Below are 16,866 nucleotides of genomic sequence, written 5' to 3'. Positions count from 1 at the left end.
TCTAACTTGTCAGATGGCAACACTGCTCAGTGCTGTATCATCCCTAGAAATATGCTTTTCTGGGCACGTAGCAAGAGAAGGCTGATCAAGCCAGTGCTTACAGTTTAAACTGGGTCACTGGAGGGATGGACAGCCCTTTATGTAGATAAGGAAGCTGGGGAGGTAAGGTTTTTCTCTGTCAGACAAGTTCAATCTTCAATATACAGAGGTGTCTAGCCGGCTCTCCCTGGGTGGTGCAAATGGTTGACATGCTCTGCTGCTAACCGAAAAGTTGGAGGTTCGAGTCCAACCAGAGGTGCCTTGGAAGAAAGGCCTGGTGACCTACTTCTGAAAACTCACTAGTTGAAAATGATACAGAGCACAGTTCTACTCTGACACAAACGGGGTCGCCATGAGTTGGAGCTGACTTGACAGCAACTGGTAGCCGGCTGTCCAGGAAAGTATCAGTACTCACAATGTAGGTTTGAGAGTCAACAGCATGCAGAATATTTGAGGTCTTGGTTCTGGAGTCACCTAACTCAGTAAGAGCTGCCTTTTGATTCTCTTCTGATAAGAACTTGTAAGTTCACCATTCTTCTTTCAATAGAGACTGTGGATTGGTATCTCATTTAGTCCATAAATTCTTATTTTATTTCCAATAAGCGGTAATGCTAAACTTACAAGCACAAAGTCATAGCTGAGTCACGCACAGATAAGGTCACGTTTATTTAGTGCCATTGGACAAGTACAGAAATTAAAACAGATATTTTACAAAATGTACAATTTATATTTACATAAATACTTTAATGATGACATTAGAGGAATGTACAGATGTAATTTTTAGGCCTATCTTGTATCCTGACAAATTAGATATATGTTTCTATACACATATATCTTGCTTGTGAGTTTTCCATAATTATAGCCCATGGATAAGTTTTGGACATGTCTATGATGATTCTAAACGGCCATAAAATTTATGGTAACTGCACCCCAATAATTGATTCTGTTAAATTCCACTAAATGCACATTTGAAAGTCATCAGGGGTTATGACTTTGATTCATTTAAGGGCTTTGGGCCTCAGTTTACTCGTAAGTAAGATAAGAGGATTCCTGCTGATCTCGTCTGCTTCTGCTGGATTAAAAAATTAGTAAGCCTCTGCAGCTTCTAGGACAGACAAATGCTAGGGCCCCGTCATCTCTGTATCAAGGAGCATTCTCTGGTTAAGCTTCTTTCTATGGGAAAGGAGTCAATTTCTCAGTTTTTTACACCAGTTCACTTAATTAACAAACATTTCATTACTGCAGACACAGCGTAACTCCTAGTTTACAACAAAACACACTATTAACAGTCTCTGGATTTCAAGTTGAAGAACTGTACGTTGCCTCAGATCTTGAACTTGAAAGTTCAGAATTGAGGTACCCATAATGGGATCTCAACCAAGAATCCTCAAATCAAACCTTAATATATGGTCAAATATTTGTACGAAGATACGTTCAGTATGATCTTGGGCTCCACCATGTCATTAATTACAGTAACTTTTTGGGGATTGCACTAGTCTACACAATATAAAATGATTGTAATGTGATATACTCTATAAGGTAAAACATATATCTGATTTCTGAAATTCATAGACATTTGCATTTGTAAAAAGCACCGCCCAAAAGTAAGTCATCCCTAAGCCATATCCTGAGCTTACCTTCATTCAAAGTTTACAGTTAATCATATCTTTGATTAAAAAAACAAAACAAAAGATAGATATAAATGACCTCACGTGGCTAAAGAAAATATGCTACACAGGGCTCAGGGATGAAAGAATGACTTCATTCTTTTCCTTATATTCATTGGGGGTGGGTCATGCAGTAGCTACACTTGGCCTCTGTAGGAGGGCTTACTCCAGGGACACTTGTTACATTTCTTCTCTACTGGTGTCGGACTCCAGCTCCTGGAGGAAGGCCTCGTTGTTCTGAGGACAGTTGGTGTGACAGGCGCAGGTCCCGATGACCATCACAGGTTTCTTGATGATTTGCCCTGGGGAGCACTGGAACTCCACCTGGATGGTTTTGGTGTTATGGGGGGTGCAGCACCGGCCGTCGCTGCAGACCCCACAGAACCTGGGCTTGTAGGTGTGCAGGCTGGTGCAGTTCTTGAACTGCAGGTGGATGGCTTTGAGCGACTTCATCGTGCGGAGGCACTTTTTCCCTTTCTGAGAAAGAATAGGAGTAATGCCTGGGATGTCTACCATTCCTGTGAGGAACCATTTTAGGGGATTGCAATAACCTGCTAGCTGCCTATCCAATATCCACTGCTCTTACTTCTCTGCTAGCAGAATGGAAACTTTGGGAAATGTGCTCAGTTAAAAGTATTTGCTTTCCCAGACTATATGGGAGCTTGTGATGGCCTTGTGACGAAGTTCTGGCCAGTGAAGCATCCCCTAAGGGATTCTTGGAACTGGAAGTCCTACTGTACCCATACCTACTGTGACCACATTAGGTAGTGGTGCCACAACCTCTTCTGACCTTGAGATGACAAGCATGGTGAAGGCATATGTATGGCAAGGAAACTCCATAATTTCTTAAACTATTCTAACATGTTTTGGTGTTATTTTTAGCCCAGTGTATTCTTAGGTGTTACAAAGACAAAGGAAATAAGCCTGGCATTGCTGCAAGCCTACAGTGTTTCAAATACTTTGACATTAACTCACTTAATCCTTATTAACAACATTCACTCATACAAGAACAATTACCATGCAGGCCCAGTACCAGGTGCTGAAGATTAAAGAAGACAAGACAGCCACAGAAATGGAAAACACAAGCAAATCGTGACACTAAGCAGCAAGTGTGAGGTTAGAGATATGAATGGGGGCAAATAAGAGGGTCATCTTAGCCCAGTGTCAGAACGGTATTGCTGCCCAAGTTTTATCAGTGAAGAAGTAGAAGCTCAAAAGGCTAAAGGGATCAGAAAACTTCCAGTATTTGAATTTGTTTGACTGCAAAACCCAAGCTTTCTTCTTTACTATGACCTTAGGAAATTCCAAGACGGTGGGCTTTAAGGTTATTTTCCATGAAGGCAAAGCATGTCTAGAATTTATTCAAGATTCCAGTAATAATGGTTAATGAGGAAACCCCATCTGATGATAAACCCACCCAGTGCCATCTACAGGAAAGAAATAGCTATGTGTATTTCTTCATTTACTAATCTGCCACTATTCTCCATTTCCCTTCATCTTCTCAGGCACAGCTCACAGCTTGTGGGGTGACTAGACTTGGAATTCTCTTACAGTAAGTGGTTCTTAAACTTTAGCATGCATAAGGTTATCTACAGGGTTTGTTAACAACCACAACAAAAATAAAACAGATTGCTGGGCCTCACGCCCAGAATTTCTGGTTTAGCAGGTCTGGTGTGGAACCCAAGAATTTGCATTTCTAACAAGTTCTTCGGTGATACTGCTGGTCTGGGGACCACACTTTGAGAACCACTACCCCAGATTATAAGAATCTCCTGGCGATAAGGAAGTAATGATTTTTTTGCTAGTATTTAGCTAGCCTCCATATATACTCCCTAGGCTCCCCATACTACAAGTAAATATATTAAATATGATATTTCTCAATATTAGAGTATGAGCTACAAGAATACAAATTTTGGGAAAAGAAACAATAGAAAACAACCATGTTTTAGAGGCATGAGATGGAAAATCCTGCCTTAATAAACAAATTAAAAATATTTAAGGGATTGTTTCTTCCTTTTCATATTTAATGTTTAGCTTATATTCTAGCCAACACCACAAAAAGGCACAAGGGCAACAACAACTCCGTGTGTGTGTGTGTGAGAGAGAGAGAGATTGCTCAGCAGGTGAACCATGTTACATGTATGGAACAATTTCCCTAAGTGCGGGCAGGTACAGTCTTTAGGGTATAATTTTAGGGATAAGGTGTTTCTGGGCACTCTCTCAAAACTGGTAGAAGAAACAGAAAGTTAGGATGGACCTCAAAAAGCTATATAGCTAAGCAGTCATGTAACGAATGCAATTACTAGGGACTCCTTTTATTTTACTAATAAATAGAAATTTTAAGTAACACTGCCTAATGTTAACAAAGTGCTTAGTACATACCCATCACTTGGCAAATTCATGCCATTTAATCCTCATGATAACCTTGAGGTAGGTACTATCGATGGCCCTGTTACACAGAGGGTAGAACTGAGGCTGAGATACTAAGAAAACTGCCCAAGATCACCCATCTAGTACATGTGGAAAGGCAGGATTTGAAGCCAGCCTGTCTGGCTCCAGAGTTTGCACCCTTACGCATTAGATGACATTGCCTCAGTCCTGAGCTATGTAAACCCTTCATTGCTAGGGACTGTTTTATTTTGGCCTTAGGCTTGTACAAGAGTACATACAACAGTTCAATTTGGGTGTTGCATTTATCTGACATGGGGCTCTGGTAACAAGGTCTGTGATGTCATCAAGAACCAATCAGAGCTTCTGATCTGCATGTCTTATACTCAGCTTTAACACACTGAGTTGTTATAATTCCAGCTAACAAGGAAAGAAATATGCTGTTTAATTTGGCCCATGCTGCTTTATATTGGCAAATGTACTATTTCCACTAGACCTTTAAATATACTGAAACTAAGCCACAGATTCCCATTCATTTATTCATCACCAATTATTCATCAAGCACACTATGTACCAGGAAGGCTGTTGGGGACCCAGGGGCGAAGCAGATAGACATGGTTCAGACCCTTTGCTTTCTAGAGATTAAGCCCTGAGGACTGAAGGGGAATTCAGGTCAGGAGTGACCTTTCTAAAATCATTTAACTCGGTGACTTTGTAGCCAATTTTCTCCTAGAATGAAACAGGGATTGCTAGAGCGTTCTGAACTGGGCAAAGTATTATAGTCGATGGACCTTCCTTTTTACTTACAGACTTTCTATGAGCTACTGGATGCATTTCAACACGTGAAAGAGGAAACAAGGTGTAAATGTGCTCAGGTTGGCATCTGAAATCTCTCTACCTTCTCCCTGGGGTGAACTCCCAGCTACAGCTGACCTCTGAGTCAACCAGCATCACAGTGATTTTGTGAAGTCCAGGCTCCAGTGAGACGAGACCATGCCGTCTGTGACGGTAGGCTTCTCCAGGCACCTTACCTTATCTGCTAATTGCTCAGGCTCTTGTTGGCAGGGCCGCACCATGCAGAGCTGAGTCTGCTTCACCATCTCACACTGCCGATTCCTGTTGGTGACCCGCGTGGAAAAGCCCAGGCCGCAGCTCCTGGAACAGGCGCTCCACTCTGTGGTCTGTTCAATGCAGTTGACGCTCGAGTCAGAGACTTCAACTCCTAGGGTGGCTTCTGGTCTGTAGGCTACAGGATGGATCAATACAGAAGCTATACTGAATAAAACATGAGAATCACAAAGTGATCCTTTTAATCACTAGTAGAAAGGGGGTCTTAACCAATTCCGTACCCACTAAACCGGTGCTCCCAGGGCGCAGATCTAGATCTCTTTATTTACTAACTCCTTTTTTTTAACAGGTAGCCCAGGTGGTACGATGATTAAGAGCTAGGCTGCTAACCAAAAGGTCAGTAGTTCGAAGCCACTTCTTGGAAACCCTATGAGGCTCCTTGGACCCTGTGTCCCATAGGGTCACTATAAGTTGGAATCAGCTCGACGGTAATGGGTTTCAATGGGTAACAGACACCCATCTATCGGTTTGCCCTACTGTGGTGGTGTGAGTATTGCTATAATGGTGGAAGCAATGCCTCCAATATTTCAGATACCAGCAGGGTCACCCATGGTGGACAACGGACAAGTTTCAGAAGAGCTTCTGGACTATGGCAGGCTGGGAAGAAAAACCTGGTGAGCTACTTTCGAAAATTAGCCGATGAAAACCTACGGATCCCAACAGCATACTGTCCAATACTGCACTGGAAGGTGATCCCACGAGGTTGGAAGGCGCTCAAAATACACAGCGGCCGAAACAATGGACTTGAGCACACAATCTATCATGAGATGGCGCAGGACTGGGCAACGTTTTGTTCTGTTGTGTTTGGGGTCACCATGAGCGAGAGCCGATCTGACAGCAATTAATAACAACACTAACAGGTGGTACAATCCTGACACACTGTAGGCCTTCCAGAAATCTTTGTGCAATGACTGTTTAACATGTCATTAAGAAGCTTAGAAGAACCTGTCTTTAAGAAGCTTAGTGGTTTTAAGAATAGAGGACACTAGAACATCACAAACTAGCCTTAAAACTATAGTGTTTTCAACACATGCCTTTAAACATTAAAAAAGGTTATGAGAGAATTTTAATTGTGATGAATAAGTAGAACCAGCCTGTTCAAAATAGTGATGAAAGCTGTACTTTGCTTTTGGGAGATGGAGGTGGTTGATTCAGCCACAGGATACAGAGACTTGGTCTTTAATTATGAAAAGTTCTGTCTGAACACTTAATCTGCATGGTTTGGGATACATCTTCTTGTCTACATGGTAGTTTTCCCTATTTGTAAGGCCTGGATGATAACTTCTGATGGCAGAAATTCTATAAAACTCACGTAACAAAAACAAACAAACAAACAAAAAATCAGTTGCCATGAGTTGATTTTAACTCCTGGTGACCCCATGTGAGTCAGAGTAGAACTATGCTCCATAGGGTTTTCAGTGGCTGTGATCTTTCAGATGTAGATTGCCAGGCCTTTCTTCCGAGGCACCTCTGGGTGGATTCTAACTGCCAACCTTTTGGCTAGTAGTCGAATGTTTAACAGTTTCCACCACTCGGGGACTAAACTCAGTATACCGACAATACAAATGATCTGGTTGATTCATGGCTTCTAACTGATAGATCAACTCATAAGGATTTTTTTTTTCCAAAAAATTTCCTTTATCAGATAAAACAAAAAGAAAAACAAAACACTTGCCCCTTCCTGCAGCATCTGGAAAAGTGACATTTCTCAGTGACACCTATCCAGGGATGAGAAACATTCCCCAGGGGGCTAGTTTTGAGAGGACATAGGTAGTGTATGCAATCCAGAAAACAGTGATTTTTATTTTTATCTTTGAAATATTACTAAGAGTCAAGTGGGATTGACTAAAAACAAATAGTGGTCATTCGGTAAGACAAATCCGGTGTCATTTTCAATTACGTAGATCCTCTTTAGAGAAACAGCCAGAACAATGGACTCAAACATAGCAACATTCATGAGGATGGCACAGGACCGGGCAATGTTTCATTCTGTCATACATAACGTTGCCATGAGTCCAAGCCGAATGGATGGCAACTGTCAACGGCAGCTTTAGACAAACTTGTGTGTGTACTTAAGTAACCTAGCTTGGATTTAAAGACAGGATGAGTTTGTTCTCAGTGGGCAATCTGGAATTCACAACAGAATGGCCAGAAACTGAGACTAGTTTTCTCATCTCACATTCAAGAGGACCCTCCTGCTTCCTGGCTGCATTTACTCTCTAGGCAGAAGGCCCCCCTCCCCCGCCCCGTGTTGTGACCATCCCGAGGTACACAGTTTCTCACCTGGTAGGGCAATACCTCCCAATCCCTCCTCATCATCGGGGTCGCAGATCCATTTTTCACAGCACTCCCCAGGTACTTCAACTTTTCTTGGAGCTGGGCAGTCAGGCCGGGGCAAGAGCAGGTCGTGGTTGCAGCGGGGCACACAGCCAATCTGCCCATCTCTGCAGGTGCACTGGTATTTGCAACTCGGCTGGAAGGTCTCTCCACTGCGGTAAATGACCCCATCGAAAACACAGTTGTCTCCTTCTAGCACTACAATATTGGGAGAGCAGGGCAGAGGGGAAAACAGGACATGATGCATCAGAGAGGCTAGGTAAGATTTGGCAGAAATGTTCAAACCCTGAGTGGTCCTTTTCTAGTTTTGGTGATCTGGCTTCTTATCCATCTCCAGTAGAGAAATGTATTCGTGGAGGTCCTTCAGAGCAAGAACAAACCTTCATGGCCATCCTGTCCAGGTTCTCATTTTACAGGTGACGAAGGGAAATGATACACCCAAGGCCCCATAACTATTTCTTCCAGTGATAAAGTCATTCTGCAAAAACCTTTTTAGATACTCCTACTCCAGAAGCTTAGAATTAAAAAAAAAAAAAATGCATTGCATATGCTCCAAATAGGTTAACTGGTCAAATTGAGAAGGGCAATGGGATTCCCTGGCATTCAAGCAGAGAAAATCATCACCGGCTTAGATTACAAAGTAAAAGGCTTTTTCAAGCCCCGCATGTAGAGAGGCAGGGACTGCCTCATACTACAAATGGTAAACCAGGTGGAAAATCGACCCCCAGGAGACTAAATTTCATGAGCCTGGATTTACTAGTTGTCTGCATTTTATTTTACTCACCGCCACCTGGACAAGGGTTACATAGTCATCCCAGGAGACCAGGGGCTGCTTTGGCTCAAATAGGACAGTTAGAGGTGTAAAAAGAAACCTGCTGGACTGCAGTTGTGAACTCTGAGAGTATGAGTAAGCTCACGTTTCCATCACCCCCAAGTGTGTCCCTGGAAACGTCCAAAGGAAATGACTTCACTGACCCTTAACTTGGCTTCCCTCCCCATCTATTTAGATTCTTCTCTAGGGTGGCAAGTGATGAAGGCGTCTCACCTCCTTGGGCAGGTTTCCTCTCTGGCTTCTGGCACTCCCCACACCCCTAGGCGCCCCCATACCATGCGTGGCTCCATAAACATCAACTACTGCACCATCATTATCATCATTAGTATTATTGCTCATCACCCTCTGGGAAGAGGGAGGAAGAGGAGAAGCAAGAGGGGCAGCTCTAGCTGGCCCCGGAGAAGAGCTCAAGGGTCGAGGGGGCTGTATTACCCATGCAGATGCCAGTTTGGGCGCGGGGGTCGGCGCTGCGGTCGCAGTAGAGGCCGCTGCTCTCCTCGCAAGGCTCCAGCTCCGAGCAGCTCTCGCCGCGCTGGCGGGCGCACACCAGGCAGCAGGAGCAGCCGTCCAGCACAGCGGGCACCCCGGGGGCGCAGATCGGCGGTGCCGTGGGGCACTGGCCTGGGCACGGCGAAGGGCAGCGCTCAGCCGAAGCGACCTGGGGGCGTGCGAGACAAGAAGGAGAAACCCCTCGGTAGGGACAGTCGAGGGCGGACGAGCCCGGGCGCCCAGCAGGGGCCGCTCAGAGGGGAAAGTAACCGGGGCGCCTTGGGGGCGCGCCACTTACCTGGCCCAGGAGATGGAGGAGCAGGAAGGCCAAGCAAAGGCGCTGCTTTCGCAGGCAGAGGCTCAGGCTCTGCATGCTCGGGCGTTTTTCTGCCGCTCTTACTGAAAGGAGACTTTCTACGCTTTAGTGTTGCTGCCTGCGGTCCCCGGGTTCAGAGTCGCCGCTCCGCCTGCGCCACCGCGCAAGTTTTATAGCGCGCTCCAGGGACGCGCACAAGCCGGTTGGCTGTGGCGCCAGGAGGAGGGGGATCGGATGGGTGGGGAAGTGGAACGAGCCCCGAAGTTGCCATGACAATTGGCCGTGGGTGCCGCTCTCCTTAGGGCGCGGCGCCGGGGCCTGTGTGTGCCTGTGTGTGGCGACTGGCTTTTCCCAGAGCTCTGGGAGGGGCTGGGTGGAGTCCCCGGGCCGAGCCCCAGGGCCCGCTCGAGCGCGTGGGAAGGAAACGCCCGTTTCCTCCTGGAAGCGGCTTTGCCTTCCCCCAGGACAAAGACACCGCCGCTCCCCACCATACTCCTCCGCCCGGGCCGTTCCCACCAGGGCTGCGAACCGTGGGGCTCTCTTCACGGGATGCCTGGAGTTTGGGCCATGGAGGGGTGGGGAGGGGGGTTGGCGGGAGGCCTGGGAGTTTAGTCATAAGGGAAGCACATGCAAGTTTGTCACTGTTTAGGGCACTCGTTGAATGTGGAGAGAGATTAAGAGAGAAGGGAGGAAGGATAGGAAGGAGGGATGGAGGGGAGGAGAAAAAAAAAAGAAAACAAAAAACCACAGAAAGGAAAAGAATCTCAGTGTTAGGTTGGAGGATGTCAAAGTCCTTTTTGTCCAAATCATTCCAAGCCTCCCCGAGTCTTTAACCCATATTCCACAGGTCTGATAAACACTAAACGTAAAAAAATTAAATATAAGAGCCTGGGGTGAATACAAACGTTCCTTCTTGGTAGAGAAAAGCCTCAAAACACCTGCTGTAAAATGCCGAATGTGAAACAGCACATCTAAAAATCCAAAGGCCTTTCAGAGTTTTCTAGGGGGGTTCCGCTCAGCCAACATCAAAACCTCAGAGATTTAAGGAAGGTGTGAAGAAGCAACTTGCTTTACTTGGCTCACCCCATCCAATCAAATCCGTCTCCCATCTGGCACCCACTTTCAGAAAATGGCTGCCTTCAAATGCTAGTCATGTCTCAAGAGAGAGCAGTTTTATTGCTCCAACGGTGACTTTGCTTGAAGGATTGAAAAAAAAAAAAAAATTCCCCGCATTTCAACTTCACTGCTGCCCCCAAGTTAACTATGCCCAACTCCTTTGAGGATAGCTGCTTTTGAAAGACACTTTATAGGAAGAAATATACAGGCCGGTGATGTAACGCTAGTCTTTATAAAGAAATAAATTACCTCTCCATCAGCCTTCTCCAACATGAAGGAAATGAAAGGCAGCTTGTGTAAGGGGCCAGACCTTCCCCTGCAAGGCCTGCCTGGGGTGATGAAATCACCTCAAGCCCCTTCAGGGTAGTTCTGTGAGCAGCTGGGAGCTACCATGACATACTTCCAAGCCTCCAATAATTCAGCTTTCTTTGAGGTGAACCAGACTGAGTTGTATTCAGGGCTTGGGTAAGGACTGAATAGTTAATTTGGGCCCTTGGCCAGGACACTCATATACTCTTTGAGTTGATGCGTTTTACAGGTCAGCTGGTCTAGTGATACCACCACCAGCCTGCACATCAGAATCAGTTAGGATTCTCCCGTCCAGGCATCAATGGTCTATGGACTTTGGGTACCTTTTCCCCTGCATGGACCTGTGTGGGCCGATTTCAGGAGGATAGGCCCTTGCTGGCAGACTACGACTGTTTCAGCTGTGCGGTGGAGGGGTGGGTGTTTGATGTTTGACACCACTTTGCCTATTAAACAGGGTCCTCACCTACCCACATCAGGGGCCTAAGGTCTGGTGGCTCCACTCAGGTCACCGAGCCATATGCCACAGCGGTCCAAAGATAACTGATACCTCCTAGTCCTTACAACCAAAAACATTGGGTGCCCATGGTCCGTCTGCAGAACCCACCCACCTGTATGCTCTAGGGAAGAGGGACACGCTTTCCTCAGAGACATGTGGGGGACGATTCTAAGCCCCTGCCTTGTTCAGAGTGTGACCCCCTACTGCAACCAGATACCAGTACCTACACCAATCACCCCTGCCCCTCTAAGACTGTAGGACAGAGCCTGTACCACACGCTTGATGATCAGCTACCTGCACACCTGAGCTGAATTCATATAAGAAAAGTGAATGGACTCCTAGGCCGATATACCTGATAATAGCTCTAGCCATCTGGGGACAGGACATCAGAGCTTCAAAGGCAAAAATAATCAAGCTAGCTCACTCAAGCAACCCATTTGGGCATATCAAAACAAAACAAAGCAAGAAGCTACGACACAGTAAGCAAACATAAAATAAGCTAATACAACAACTTATAGATGGCTTGGAGACAGCAGCCAATATCAAGTCACATGAAGAAACAGACGGTGATAGCCAAAACAAGCTCCAGGACAAAAATTAAGGGATCTTCTAGATGAAAGTGCCTTCCTGGAATTACTGGATGCAGGATACAAAAGATTAATATATAGAATCAGTCAGGATTATATATATATATATATATATATATTTATAATTAAAATCTAGATTGCTTGGCCCCACTTAAGACCTACTTATTTGGATTCTCTGGTGGTGGCTCTTGCTAGACAGTATTTTAACGTACTTTCAAATGAGGACTGGCTTTTAGGAATCGTAGCTTATGAAGCTGTTTGGTAAAGTAGAAAACCAAAAAAAACCCAAACCTGTTATCATTGAGTTGATTCCGACCCATAGCTACCCTACAGGACAGAGTAGAATTGCCCCATAGAGTTTCCAAGTAGTGTCTGGTGGATTTGAACTGCTGTCTTTTTGGTTAGCAGCTGTAGCTCTTAACCACTACACCACCAGGGGTTTCCAAAGTAGAGGGTCCACAGAAACAAGGAGCTGCTCGATGAGATGGGTTTACACAACAGCCACAGCAATGGACTCGAACATACTATCACGAAGATGGTGCAGGACCGGGCCACGCTTTGTTCTGTTATACATAGGTTGCTGTGAGTCAGAGCCGACTGATGGCACCTAACAAATGACAATTATAGAGCAAAGTAGAAGCTTTCAGTTTGCAGGAGCATTGGCCAAGCTTAAAAATATGAATAAGCTGAGACAGAACAAGAAGCAATTGGCAGCGTTGAGGTTGGACTGACTCTTCTTGGAAAGGGGGAGGATGAGAGAAGCCATGTAACTTGAAGACAAGGATGAAATGCTAAGAAGTCACCGCTAATGTGAGCTGCTACTCTGGACTCTTGGTTGCAAGTGACAGAAACTGAACTTATACTAGTTTGGGCAAAAAGAGGACTTTAGTAGAAGAATACTATAGTATTTCACATAGTAACAGAATTGGAATGGTGCAACTATGCCTCAGAGGCAACTAGGATCAGGGCCTTAAATCCGCTGTACTCTCTCTCTCCTTTTGTGCTCACTGTTTCTCTCTATATGTGTCAGCATTAGTTTATCCCACCACAGAGCAGCTTCTTCTATATAAGGGGAATATCATCCTTAAATGATCCCAAGCCTCTTATATTATGACCTTACCACCACAGAAGGATTGTCCCTCTCTCTTAGACCCATTTTGGAAAGTTCTAGAAACCAAAAACAAAGCAAAACAAAACAAAAACCAAACCCATTGCCACCAAGTCGATTCCGACTCATAGTGACTCTATAGGACAGAGTAGAACTGCCCCATAGGGTTTCCAAGGAGCGGCTGGTGGACTTGAACTGCTGACCTTTTGGTTAGCAGCCAAACACTTAACCACTGCACCACCGGGGCTGTCCAACTCTCTAAAAGAACTACCTAATCCTATCAAGGGATTGAATTTGAGAATTAGGTAACACCACATTGTTGGAGTGGGGAGGAAGAGAAGTTCCCTAGAAAAGAAGGAATGATTCTTTTAGATGGAAGCAAAGTTGGCAGGCAAAACAATAAATACCTGCTCTATTATCTGCTATAAATGACCCTGGATAAGTATTTCTGCATTAAATCAATTGGAAATTGAAAGCGAAGGCCCCCGTTAATAACCATGTTATGTAAGGGTTTGCTTCCTCCAGGAAACCTCCCCTTAAATCCTCCATGCTGGGATAGATTTTTACTCTCTGTGCAGGCCTGGTGCCCCTTGCTTATCATGTTATATCTAACTTGTTGAATTACAATGGTGTGTCTGTTTTATGTCTGTCTCTTTCTCCTGCCTGGAGGCCCCGTGAGGGGAAGAAGCATGTCATATTCACCATAATATCCCAGCATCTACTTCAAAGACGGACATATGACCAGCTATTCTTGTACCTTTTGAAATACTGCAAATCTGACTTTGAACTTGTCACTGCTCTGAGGATGATGAAGAAGATCTGCAGATTGTTCCTCAGCATTAGCTGAGGTTAAATTGGTCCTATCAGTCACCACCCATCTGTCTCTGACAGCCACCTTCTCTCTATCTTTGCTGGCACTACGGGGCCACAGGATAGATTACAGGATGGTGATCTCTTGTTTGAAATAAAGCGTGTGCCAGTTGTGCTGTCTGGTGAAGTCAGAGGAGCGCTTACTGGAGAGTCTTCCTAAGTTGTTGGGTTTGGTTGCCAACCAAGGTGGCCATTCTGTGAAGCTATAAGGTGCAAGGACTTTGGCCAAATCACTTCTTCCCCTCCACTTCTCCCTACCATTTCTTTCTTCAGGTAGGCTGTTAACTCCTGTAACTGTTGCTTATCAGCCAATACTCCTACCCAGAACACCTTTAGAAAATTTCCTAGGTTTTATGAAGGTAAAATGTTTTCATTGCTATTCATATATTATAAAAGATTTTTTTAAATTAATGTTTACTTCTGTAGACAATTGAAATACAAAGCCCGAGACCCCCATGTTAAAAAAAAATAAGTGACTATGATGTTATCACCTCTAAGACAACTCCATCCCTCTCCTTTCCACAGTGATTACGTTCTCTGTAAACCCGTAGACATTCATCATGTCTTCATTCAGTCGTTGTTCAGCCAAGCCACATGTACTTAGCTCTCGTAACGTACCTCATAAATCAACCTCACAGTTCCTTAATAATTTTGTTGCTTTTTTCTGAATTTCTTTCACATATCCCTTTCCTGGGGCCCCAGGGAGTTAGTAGAGCACAAGGTAATTCCCGTTATACATTAGGCAAGCCAGCCCTACAAGGTGTCCTATTACATGGCTAATTTCAATCACACCCACTTGCTTTTCTGACAGATCCTTCAACTTCTTGCTTGTCCAGAAACGGTGAAGGCCAGAGAAGAAGCGCTGATGGGAGATGCAATATTACATATATAATAGTGTTATCCTCTATGGAAATACCTTCCTATTTCCTATATTTTTTTAATTAATTTTTTTGTTCCTCCCTTAAAGAAAAAAACTCTGGAAATTAAGTAAAAAGAAATTCAAGATAGGAACTTCCTAGAAATTTGAGAAGTAAGTTAATTCTCTTACTGCTAAATGACCTTAGAGGGAGATGGGGTCTTTGAAAGTCAATTAATTTTTTAACAGTTTTCTGTACTGGAATGGAATTTGTCAAGCTTATATGCACTCCCTATTCTCAAATCCCAGACACCAGCACTGCCCATTCCCACCTCCACCTGAAGATAGTGGCCCCAAGCAGTTCTTTCTAGGTAAATTCTCTATGGTTTGTAACAGTTGGGTACGGTAAAACCAGTCTTGCTTCCCTGACCAGAATACTTTAAGCCAGGAATTGGTGCCAGAGACAAAGGCAAATACGTAGGGACTGGAAGTTAAGTTGGCCAACAGCCTCTCAGGAGTGTTTCATATTGGATAGTGGTGGACCCAGCTCATAAATTGTGGTGGCCAAGTGAGTAAAGAGAAAGGGAGGTACTATTATTTGAATATAGACAAGGTCCTTAACAACTTCAAATTACTCAAACTGGAGAAGGGAAAAAAAAAAAAAAAACAGATTTTTTTTTGAGAGTGTCTGTATTTTCAAACGATGTCTATGAGCCTAAAAATGCTTATATAGCCTTTCCCACACAATTTCTGCTTTCTCAGCAGCAAATAACTTAGATTTTTAGGAGAGGAATAACCACGGAACTGTGTTGTACATGGCATTGTGAATGTTCACAATGTTCAATTCATTTACTGTTAACTATTTTATGCTTGCTGAGATGAATCAAAGATGAATAAAATGTTTTGTGTCCTCAAGGGGTTTATAACTTAGTAGGAAAATGAAGTAAAAAATAAACTGCAGCATATGGCAGAATGTAATAATTATTATAAAGAAACATAAGCAAATTAAACATGGGACCATAGTTGTTGTTAGGTGTTATCCAGTCAGTTCCAACTCATAGTGACCCCATAGGACAGAGTAGAACTGCCCCATAGGGTTTCCAAGGAGTGGTTGGTGGATTTGAACTGTCAACCTTTTGGTTAGCTGCCGAGCTCTTAACCACTACACCACCAGGGCTCCTGGAACCATAGAGGAGGGTGAAACTAATTTCTGTGTTGTGAGGCAGCGACATCATTAGGGTTTCTGTCACACAGTGCGGTAACTCATGTTTCACCCCCCATGCTAATTAGCACAAAATTGTGGCTAAAACACCAGAAAATTCAACAAAATCAGTGACTATAAAAATACCAGCAGCAATGAAAACCACAATGTGTGCTTGTAGCATGTGCAGACGAAACTATGTGATTTGAAGCATCTTTGTAATTGGGTAATAATGACAGTTCTGACCAGAGCGCATTAGAAGGTTCAAAATTAGCGTAGAGTTTTAGCCTTGTAGGTATACTGATACATGCAAGCTGGGCTTGCAAAAAAATGTTTTTGTTGTTATAACTAACTACAGGAATACTTTTATAAAAAATAATAAATTTCTGCTGAAACACTGCACAAAAATTTTATAGACAGTAATTTTTGTGTCACCCCTTCTGACAATGTCACTCAGTGTGGTCTCCACCCCCCTAGTGACACCACTGCTGTGAGAATGCGTATGTTGAAGGCTGGAGGGGGGGGTGTTAGGAAAAACTATAACTCCATGTTTGGTTGTTTGTTTTTTCTCTTAACCACATTGTCCTGAAGACTAAATGACATTGAGTTGGATCAAGCATGGATAGGACTTTGAATCATGGAAATGTGGGCTGAGCAGATAAGGGCTTTTCAGGATGACTTCCTTATCTAGTGCTGCTATAACAGAAATACCACAAGTGGATGGCTTTAATAAACAGAAATTTATTCTCTCACAGTTTAGGAGGCCAGACATCCAATTCAGGTTGCCAGCTCCTGGGGAAGCCTTTTTTTTCTCTGTTGGCTCTGGGGCAAGGTGCTTGTCATCAGTCTTCCCCCGGGTCTAGGAACTTCTCAGTGCAGGGGCCCCAGGTCCAAAGAACATGTTCTACTCCTGGCTTTTCTTGCTTGGTGATAGGAGGTCCCTATCTGTCTGCTCACTTCTCTCCCCTTTTATCTCTTGGATGATAATCAGTGGTAGCCACACCCCAGGGAAACTCCCCTTACATTAGATCAGGGCTGTGATCTGCATAAGGGTGTTGCATTCCACCTTAATCCTCTTTAACATAAACTAATCTTGCCTCATTAACCACGGACAGAGATTAGGATTG

The 16,866-nt window shown here is 44.2% G+C and overlaps 1 protein-coding gene across 1 annotated transcript; it reads right to left on the bottom strand.

Annotated features, from left to right (window-relative positions):
* Window positions 1-628: 628 nt before the first annotated feature.
* CCN3 (cellular communication network factor 3) lies at window positions 629-9,365 on the bottom strand. The gene is made up of 5 exons (XM_023545957.2): window positions 9,179-9,365; window positions 8,824-9,049; window positions 7,506-7,757; window positions 5,126-5,340; window positions 629-2,183 (listed from the first exon to the last, which is right to left on the bottom strand). The coding sequence occupies exons 1-5, from the start codon at window positions 9,251-9,253 to the stop codon at window positions 1,887-1,889; spliced, it is 1,065 nt and encodes a 354-aa protein (XP_023401725.1). The 5' UTR covers window positions 9,254-9,365; the 3' UTR covers window positions 629-1,886.
* Between the last annotated feature and the right edge of the window lie 7,501 nt (window positions 9,366-16,866).

This window comes from Loxodonta africana, chromosome 14, assembly GCF_030014295.1.
Source record: "Loxodonta africana isolate mLoxAfr1 chromosome 14, mLoxAfr1.hap2, whole genome shotgun sequence".
NCBI classification, from domain to species: Eukaryota; Metazoa; Chordata; class Mammalia; order Proboscidea; family Elephantidae; genus Loxodonta; species Loxodonta africana.
This window is presented reverse-complemented; position numbering and strand designations above follow the sequence as displayed.